Source organism: Miscanthus floridulus, chromosome 19, assembly GCF_019320115.1.
Source record: "Miscanthus floridulus cultivar M001 chromosome 19, ASM1932011v1, whole genome shotgun sequence".
NCBI classification, from domain to species: Eukaryota; Viridiplantae; Streptophyta; class Magnoliopsida; order Poales; family Poaceae; genus Miscanthus; species Miscanthus floridulus.
Window position 1 is genome coordinate 74516156 of NC_089598.1, and position 10708 is coordinate 74526863.

General features: G+C 46.0%; 1 protein-coding gene across 1 annotated transcript; it reads right to left on the reverse strand.

Annotated features, from left to right (window-relative positions):
* Positions 1-8495: 8495 nt before the first annotated feature.
* On the reverse strand, positions 8496-10384 carry LOC136528439 (berberine bridge enzyme-like Cyn d 4). The gene has a single exon (XM_066521400.1). It carries the CDS (start codon positions 10316-10318, stop codon positions 8720-8722), a length of 1599 nt encoding a protein of 532 aa, XP_066377497.1. The 5' UTR covers positions 10319-10384; the 3' UTR covers positions 8496-8719.
* Between the last annotated feature and the right edge of the window lie 324 nt (positions 10385-10708).

The following is a 10708-nucleotide window of genomic DNA, read 5'->3' on the forward strand; positions in this document are numbered from 1 at the left end:
AAACCGATGAACGACGAAACTGTTCTTGACAGATTAATCTAAGCAAAACCCAAAACCTAATAGCAGCGGTGGCATATGATTATATAGGTCTTAGGGTCATTGCCTACTCTGGATGTGCCTCCTAATGGGCCCAAACACGATACACGATCCAACGGACCAAAAGACGGTGTCGCAGCACCCTGATAGATTCTAAACGCTAATTTGTTTCAACGATTCATGTTTATTCTGAAGGGCTTTTGATGTGAGACCACTTGAATTGGCTTCCTTATCAAATTAGCTTTCCCACCATATGTGGATCGTCAAAAATAGAGTTCGGATGCGTCCTGGGTGACCAATTTAAGGCAGACTGGTCCTAGAGGCTGAGGCAGACTCGAAATCATGTTGGATCAGGCCTCTGGTTTCTGTTGGACATCCTTGCTGATCATCATCACCTCCACCACGTCCCCTAAGTCCCTCATGACCCTCTCTAATGTTCCTAAGCAAGATAACATCATTAGGTAGTAGTCTATTCTCAAAAGTATGAAAAGGATCGCTTAGGAACGAGCTCACCTCTAAATTGAGATGACGCATTCGAGCCCGGGTCATTGGACCTTGCATAACGGTTGGAGGATCAGTGGGTACATCTGAAGGAGTGATGTTCTCATCATCCTCTCCCTCTTGAAATTGAGTCGTCCTCGACTCAAGCTCATCTTCTTCTCCCAAATAAGGTTTCAGATCTACAATGTTAAAGGTGGGACTAACCCCGAACTCGGGTGGCAACTCAAGTTTGTAGGCATTATCATTTATTTTCTCAATTATCTTATAAGGACCAGCTGCTCTTGGCATTAATTTAGACTTACACAGTTTAGGAAATCTATCTTTTCTTAAATGTAACTAAACCAAATCACCTGGTTCAAGTTTAATTTCTTTTCTACCTTTACTACCAGCAATTCTATACTTTTCATTCATTCTTTCAATATTTGCTTTAGTTGTTTCATGCAGCTTACGAATGAAATCAGCATGCTCTCTAGCATCACTATGTGTTCTTTCAGTGGTAGGTAAAGGCAAAAGATCAATAGGAGCGCGAGGGTTAAAACCATACACTACTTGAAAAGGACTTACCTTGGTGGTAGAATGTTCCGCCATGTTATATGCAAACTCCACATGCAGTAAACACTCTTCCCACATCTTCAAATTGCGCTTCAAAATTGCTCTCAATATGGTGGACAATATTCGATTCACTACCTCTGTTTGCACATCAGTTTGGGGATAACATGTTATAGAAAACAGCAGCTTGGTCCCCAATTTACTCCACAAAGTGCGTCAAAAATGACTCAAGAATTTTGCATCGCGATCTGAAACAATAGTAGAAGGCATACCATGCAAGCGAATAATTTCTTGAAAGAAAATATCAGTAATATGAACAGCATCGTCGCTCTTATGACAAGGAATAAAATGTGCTATCTTAAAAAAATGATCAACCACCACAAAAATAATATCCCTCCCCCTCTTAGTCCTTGGCAAACCCAACATAAAATCCATAGATATATCAGCCCAAGGAGTAGAAGGAACAGGAAGAGACATATACAAACCATGTGGGTTCAACCACGACTTAGCTTTTTGACATGTGGTGCACCGAGCCACGTACTGTTCTATATCTCGCCTCATCCTAGGCCAAAAGAAATGTGTGGACAGCACCTCCTCTGTCTTCTTAGCTCCAAAATATCCCATCAATCCATCTTTATGTGCCTCCTACAACAACAAAAGATGAACGGAGCCAACTGAAATACATAGGCGGTTAGCTCTAAACAAAAACCCATCATTGATCATAAACTTATTCCATGTACGTCCCTCTCTACAATTTAGCAATGCGTCCTTAAAATCAGGATCAAGCGCATATTGTTCTTTTACTGATTCAAGCCCAAAAATTCGACAATCAAGTTGGGACAGCAATGTATATCGTCTAGACAAAGCATCAACAATCACATTATCCTTCCCTTTCTTGTGTTTGATAATATAAGGAAAATATTCAATAAATTCAACCCATTTAGCATGCCTACAATTCAGATTATGTTGAGAGCGAAGATACTTAAGTGATTCATGATCAGAATGAATAACAAATTCTTTAGGTCATAAATAATGACGTCACGTCTCTAAAGAACGGACAAGTGCATACAATTCCTTATCATACGTGGAATAATTCAGAACAGGACCATGCAATTTTTCACTAAAGTAAGCAATGGGTTTACCATCTTGCATCAAAACACCCCCAATGCCAACTCCATTAGCATCACATTCTAGTTTAAAAATCTTACCAAAATTTGGAAGTTGCAGCAATGGTGCGTGTGTGAGCTTGTCCTTCAAAGTGTCAAAGGACTCCTCATGTGCTTTTCTCTAATGAAACACCACCCCTTTCTTCGTCAACTCATGTAACGGGGTAGCAAAGGTGCTGAAATCTTTGATGAAGCGGCGATAGACTCCTGCAAGACCAAGAAAACTCCTCACCTGTGTAACGGTTTGGGGAACCGGCCAACTCTTTATGGCTTCAATTTTTATCTCGTCCACCTCAATTCCCTGTGGAGTTACAACATAGCCAAGAAAAGAAACTCGACCCGTGCAAAAGATGCACTTCTCAAGGTTACAAAATAAACGTGCATCACGTAAAGCATTAAAAACAGCATGTAAGTGATCCATATGTTCATCAAAAGACTTGATGTAAATCAATATATCATCAAAGTAAACTACCATAAAATGACCAATAAAAGCTCTTAAAATCTCATTCATTAAGTGCATGAAAGTGCTAGGTGTATTTGTCAAACCAAAAGGCATTACTAACCACTCATACAACTCGAATTTGGTTTTAAACACAGTTTTTCATTCATCTCCAAGTTTCATTCTAATTTGGTGGTAGCCACTTCGCAAGTCAATCTTGGTGAAAATTATAGAACCACACAACTCATCAAGTATGTCTAGCCTAGGAGTAGGATGACGATACCGAATAGTAATATTATTGATGGCTCTACAATCAACACACATACACCAAGTTCCATCTTTCTTAGGAACCAAAAGTACAGGAACAACATAAGAACTAAGGCTTTCACGTACATACCCACGGTCCAAAAGATCTTGGACTTGCCGCTGAATTTCCTTAGTCTCTCCGGGATTGGTTCGATAGGCAGCTCGATTGGGCAAGGTTGCTCCCGAAATCAAATCGATTTGATGCTCTATCCCTCTTATAGGTGGTAGCCCCGGGGGTATCTTAGCTGGAAAAATATCCTCATACTCCCACAAAAGGTTAGTGATAGCAGGAGACATCTAGCTAACAATATCATCAAGCAAAAACATAGCTCATTTGCATACCAAAGCATAGCAAATATCATCATCAGAAATTTCAGCAAAGTCACATTTTGTTGCAAGCATAACACCACCATTCAATTTAATCCCCTCGGCCTTAGAATTAGATGTAGACTTATCCTTTTTAGGTGGAAGAATAAAATTAGCAACTTGCTGATTTTTAGATTGAACATCATTCAAACTAGCAGCGCGTTCTCTATCAGCTTATACAATTTGAGCAGGGGTCAAAGGTACTAAAGTAATTTTCTTTCCTTTATGCTCAAAGGTGTATTTATTACTTCTACCATGGTGTGTAGCATCATTATCATGTTCCCAAGGATGACCCAATAAGAGTGAACATGCTTGCATAGGTACCACATCACAATCAACAGAATCAGCATAAGAACCAATAGAAAAATAAAACTCTACAAGTTTGTGTTACCTTTGCTTTTCTAGAATCATTTAGCCACTGAATATGGTATGGGCATGGGTGTGGGCATGTGGTCAAGCCAAGCTTCTTGACCAATTCAGAACTCACCAAATTATTGCAGCTACCTCCATCAATAATGACATATGCTCGACGGTTGCTGATGACGAAGAAAATCTAGAACAAGTTATGGCATTGTAGCATTTTAGGTTGCTGGACTTGTGAGCTGAGCACCTGTTGTACAATGATGCTCCTATAGGTCGTCGTGGCCTCGTCACCAAGGACTTCGCCGTCCTCCTCATCTGCATCTTGGTCTTCTTCATTCTCAATGTCAGAGGTGCTGATGTAACCATCTTCTATAGCAATATATGCCCGCTGACTTGGGCAGTCCTTCTGCACATGGCCAATGCCATGGCAGCGGTGGCACTGAATGCCCGAAGTGCGCCCCATCGATGCAACGAATAAGGCACTCTTGGTAGGCACCTGCAAAGAATTTTTACTTGAATCTGAAGGTCGTGTGGGAGGTGCCTTAGGTTTAGCGGAAACTCCAGAGACTATTGGTCATTTGCTCGCTGGTGGTTGTGGCCGAAAAGTGGTTGGCTTGGTCAGTCCCGAAGATGGTGCCGATCATGGCGTGTATGTGGTGCTGACCTTACCCTTGCTCTATTGTTCACACCCCTGTAATTCCTTTTCTGCAAGCATAGCAAACCGAAACAACTGGTTGACAGTGTTAAATTCTTTATAATCAATAATGTCCTGAATCTCATGCCTCAAAACTGAATAAAAATGACAAATGGAATCTTCGTTCCCCTCAACAACACTACAACGCATCAATCCCTTTTGGAGCTCACCATAGTAATCCTGTACAGATTTATCTCCTTGTTCTAAACGCATCAATTTCTTACGCAAGTCTCTATGATAAGAAGGAGGTACAAAGCGATCACGCATAGCTACCTTAAGTTCTTCCCACGAACCAGGTAAAGCATCCTATGCAGCTAGCCCATTCCACTAAATAATAGCAAAATCCTTAAACTCACTAGTAGCTTGTCAAACTCTATGATGCTTAGGCACAAGGTGGGCGCTAAACTTTTGTTCTACTATCATCTCCCAATCAAGATATCCCTCAGCATCATAATAACCCGAAAAAGATGGTATTGTGAACTTAATTTTAGCATAAGGATCATCGGGCACACGGTGATTATTACCTTGATGGTGGTGGACACCACCCATACCTGTCGTGTTGCGGCGAAGACGTCGTCGTAATCTTGCTTGTCGGAAGGCTGCTCAATCTATGTTCCCACTGGCATCATGCACCGTGTCTTCTGGCAAGAGACCATTGGTGTTGCTGCCGGAGACGTCGTTATTGCCCACCACAAAGGTTTCCAACTCAGTAACCTTGTCGGTTAGCATGGAAATTCGTTTGTCCAATCTCTCCATGTTGTTGCCAATGTTGAGTTCAATGAGTGCGTCAATGACGGCCTTCTTGATGGCCTCATTCATCCTTTTTTGGGCATCCTCTACAACAGGTTGCAGTTGCTCTTGACTGACACACTCGTTGAAACCCTTAGGATTGTTATCTCCAGTCTGATCATCTCCTGTCATTGTAAACACAAAAACAGAAACAAACAGTGAAAGTTATCCCTACGAAATGACTACATGGTTGCAGTTGTAGTGGCAGTGGTGTCACTTTTCACAGCAAGTGAAAGCGTCTTACCAAGCTCTTATAAAGTTCTTACCAACACAAGCAGTGGGCGGTACAACCGGCGGCTGGTTTATGATACCTGTGAGGCAGTGGTACCGAGATTGCAAGGCCATTTTTTTATACTAATCTAAAGAGTTTGTGGAGTTTGGAAGGCACACAAAGAATAATATATATATTTGGCACATAAGTCAATAACAAAAAGTAATGTTGAATTATAGTCCAAAGTACTTATTCTCGTTGCTGGTCTAAAATGTTTCAAGTACCAGGTGTGTGACAAATAAGTATGATGGATAGCAAGGTGACAGGTGTGTGAAAAACAAGTATGGTGGATAGCAACAGCAACACAAACAAGGAACAAGACAGCACACGCTAACACAACTCACTTTGGCCTTCTCTATGTGCTCCTCTAGATATTATTCCTCTTTTGCCCCTCTCTTTTTTCTCTATTTTTTGGCTGTCGTTGTTTTTTTAGGACATTTTGACTTTTTCTTTCTATTTTTTGATATTTTCCTTCACTTAGGAGCACAAAAGAAGTAACCACAGAAAATATGAGCCTAAACAAGTGAAAGACGTGGCATGTGAAAATTTGAGAAGACGTGCTCAAAATCGACAAAAAACTTGTGACCACGAAAAGAGGATCTTGTGACTAGTTTTTGACCAAAATAAAAATCTCCGACCCTGACAAAGCGAGGGATGGATGGATTTGAAATTTTTTTCTGATCGATTTTGATATATGGAACGTCAAAATCCGAGTTCGTATGTGAAAACTAGACCAGTTTTAAGAATTGACTCTGAATTAGAGGACAAAAAGGGAACAATGTGCGCAAATTTGGTCACGACAGCAAAGATTTGATGGAAATGATAGGGGATAACATACGAACTAGACTCTAACACGACCTAACCAGCAACAAGACCTCGACCAGGATACAAACTCAATACGACGGACTCCGAAACTGAAATATGCAAAGGCTATAGCGCGGAAAGTTCTAGGACAGGAAAAAATAAGTATGGCACTAGACTATGGGATGAATGCAAAACACTCAAAACTAGGGGATAAATGTGAACCTGACGGTATACCTTAGCTCTGATTACCACTTAATGGGAATGGGGGGCCCGATCTTCCGTCAGGTAGAGGTAACTATCGTTGTGGCGGAGAATGACACACCGATCCGGGTTCAGATCGAAAGATCGAACCCTGCAATCTTAGCACTACAACTCCTCTGGTTATCAATTGAGACACGAATCCAGTTGAGCTCGCCAAGAAGGCTAATCCCTGCCTGCGCAACAAAGAACACAAGCAAAAACAAGAAAGAAAGCAACCAAATTACAGATGAATGATTAATCTCATGAAGTTGGGGTATCACAAACCGATGAACAGTAAAACTATTCTTGACAGATTAATCTAAGCAAAACCCAAAACCTAATAGCGGCAGCGGCATATGATTATATAGGTCTTAGGGTCGTCGCCTACCCTGGACGCACCCCCTAATGGGACCAAACACGATACACGGTCCAACGGACCAAAAGACGATGTCGCAGCACCCTGGTAAATTTTGGACGCTGACTTGTTTCGACGATTCCCATTGATTCTGAAGGGCTTTTGACGTGAGACCACTTGGATTGGCTTTCTTATCAAATTAGCTTTCCAACCATATGTGGATCGTCGAAAACAGAGTCCGGATGCGTCCTAGGTGACCAGTTTAAGGCAGACTGGTCCTAGAGGCCGAGGCAGACTCGAAATCATGTTGGATCGGGCCTCCGGTTTCTGTTGGACGTCCTTGCTGGTCATCATCGCCTCCACCACATCCCCTAAGTCGCTCATGACCCTCTCCAATGTTCCTAAGCAAGATAACATCATTAGGTAGTAGTCTATTCTCAAAAGTATGAAAAGGATCGCTTAGGAACGAGCTCACCTCTAAATTGAGTTGACGCATTCGAGCCCGGGTCAGTGGACCTTGCATAACGGTTGGAGGATCAGCGGGTACATCCGAAGGAGTGATGTCCTCATCATCGCTCCTCGCTTTAGCCGTGTGTCGCGCTGCCTGCTCCCTCTCACAGCGCCCGCCACCCACTAGGCTGAGCCAAGGCCGGTGCTGCTGGTGTTGGATGGTGGTGTTGCTCGCGCGCCGCTTGATCCCACCTCGGTGACCGGAATCGACCGACTCCGACCTTCCCCTCTCGTATGTTGTAAATGTATGTTTTAGGTTTAGAGGTATGTTGCAATTGCTACATATGGATGTTGCAAAGGTAAATCGGGGATGTTGCACATGTTACATATTATTTTAAGTGTTTTCAGTGTTATTTGCAAGCGTTTTGAAAAAATGTTTTCAGATGTATGTTACAACAAGTGTTTTTATTTGGATGTTGCATATGTTTCACACACATGTTGCAAGTGTTTTATCTGTATGTTGCATATGTTTTATACACGTGTTGAAAGTGTTTTATTTGGATGTTGCATATGTTTTCACACATATGTTGCAACAATATGTTTCAATTGTTTCATCTGTGTCCGACGTATGTTGCATCCAAGTGTTTCATGTTGCAAGTGTTTTACGGGGGCATGGTGAGTGATGGGCGTCGGGGGATGGGGCGCGATAAAGCTGGGGACCGACGGACGTGGGGCGCAGCGAGCTAGGGACCGGCTCCGGAGTCCCGCCCATGTGGAGGGAGAGGAGGGGTCCGGGGGAAGGAGCAGGGCGCAGCAACGGGGGCAGAGGTGCATGCGAGGTAGGGGTAAGGCGGACGGGGGCGAGCTACGTAGCCGTCCATCTGGATGCGAGGAGCAGCGGGCGCAGATCGCCAGCGGTCCCACGGGCATGGGCCCTAGGTGGGCGCGTGACATGCAGGCACGGAGTGTAGGCGTGCGCCAAGGGAACGAATCGGCTCGGTCGATGGTACCGTCCGACAGATCAACGTCCGATCAGACGTCCGGGCGCCAGCCGTTCCCTAGTAAAATAGAAAAATACACGATAAAATAGGTTTACGGGTGAATAGAATTGTTTAAAATTTCGTTGATACTCCTAGGCTTGAGTATACAGTACCACTCACCGAACACAAAAAAAAAAAATCACTATTCATCCCCTAATTATTTGTACCCAGAAGTAACATGGGGATTAAAAACAAAACAAAGAGAACTCAGCTCAACTATTGAACACAAAATACATTACATTTTACACTTCGCCAATGCAGATCCTCAGCCGTGGTGATCACAATGCAATTCACAATCGTAGACAAGAAATCCCCCACCACCAAAAAGCAACGAAACAAAAGACCTCCACTCAAATGGAGCTCCATCCTTTTGCAGCGGGAAGAGGAGGGATGCTCTGCTCATTCCTGAAGAAGTCATCAGGATCCACCATGGCCTTTACAGCTGCCAGCCTCTCAAAATTACCTTTGAAATACTTCTCCCCCCAGATCCTCGCCTTGGCGTAGCTAGTCACATTATTGTCCTCCAACTCATTCGTCCCAAGATCCAAGTCCTTGTAGTTGATATAGCCAGTTCTTGGGTTCTTGGATACATACGGCTCCATCTGCCCGTACAACCCTCTGACCCAGGTCATCCGCTTCTCCAATGCTGCAGTGCCATTCTCGAACCAGTACGAGTAGTACTGGATGTTGTACAGGTTCCCCTTCCGGTGCGGGAACGGCGTCGCTGACGGAGAGATGCTGCCCATCCGGCCGCCGTAGGGGTCCAGGATGAGCAGCCCGGCCTCGGGCTTCTCCAGCCACGACCATGTGTTCTCCCACACGTGCCGCGGGATGGGTTCTTGCACGAAGTCGGACTTGGCCTTGACGTACCTGCGCGTCTCGCCGCTCCTGTCCAGGAGCAGCTCCAGCGGCTTGGAGCTGGAGTAGAAGGCGAAGTACACGGTGGACTGGATCCAGCTTATCTCCTCGCAGTCCGGTTGGGTGACGCCAAGGTCGGGGAAGTGAGCTCGCATGTGGTCAAGGAGGCGGCTGCAGCGGCCGAGGAACAAGGCCTCAAATTGCGCGTGCTGGTTCTGCACGACAACCCGGAGGATGAGGTCCCGGGGCAGCGCCGGCGCGATTGCCTGCCATTTGGTGATGAGATCCGAGGCGGACTGTCTTATTGACCGGCGCACGGTGAACACGGTGACTGTCTCCGGCACGCGCACGAGGCGGAGCTTCCAAGACAGTACGACACCGAAGCTCTCTCCGCCGCCACCGCGGATGGCCCAGAACAGGTCCTCCCCCATGGTGGTCCGGTTCAGGAGCCTCCCGTCGGCGTCAACGAGGACGGCGTCAATGACGTTGTCCGCGGCGAGGCCGTACCTGCGCATCAGCGTGCCGAACCCGCCGCCGCTGAGGTGCCCGCCGACGCCGACGGTGGGGCAGATCCCCGCGGGGAACGCAAGCACGCGGCTGGCGGCGGCGACGGCGTAGTAGACCTCGCCGAGCGTGGCTCCCGACCCGGCCCACGCCTCGGCGCGTGCGGAGTCAACGCGGACGTCGCGGAGAGCGGCGAGGTCGAGCACGGCGAAGCGCTCGCGGGGGTCGAGGGAGGCGTAGGATAGGCCCTCGTAGTCGTGCCCGCCGCTTCGGGCGCGGACGCGCACGCCGTGGCGGCGGCCGCAGCGTACGGCGGCCTGCGCGTGGGCGGGCTCGGCGGCGGCCACGATGGCGAGCGGCCGCGGGGTGCCCGGCGTGACGTAGCGGAGGTTGCGCACGGAGGAGAGCAGCAGCGCAGAGTACGACGGGGACGCCGGGGTCTGCAGGAGGCGCGGCGGGACGCCGGCGCCGACGAGGCAGACGAGGAACGCGTCGGTCGCATTGAAAACTGAGGCGACTGGGATGCTGCCGCTGGAGAGGGCGCAGATGGCGGCCACGACGACGAGCTGGTACAAGATTCCGCGCATGATCGAGGATTTGAGGTCAAAGCAGCAAAATTGATGTGGATTCGGAGGGGATTTGTTCGGTTCTGTACTATATATATATATATTTTTTGTTGGAACTCGTACCTAGTACTTGACTGTGCAAGTGCAAGGGCATGTGGACCGAAGGGGATTTCTTCAGGACTTTTAAATAAACAAGTATATAGAAGAGAGACCATGTTAAAGAAAAAAAAAACTACGATCCCATTTTACCGTCGTTCCTTCCATAAGCCATGATTTTTCCCTGGTCCCAAACAAAATCCATAGATAGAACAACTGAAAAATATCAACAAGGTTAAACACCGACACTCGAGTGTAAACCTGATTTTCGTTACCATCCATCAATAAAAAAAAACCTGACAAGCCCGCCACCGA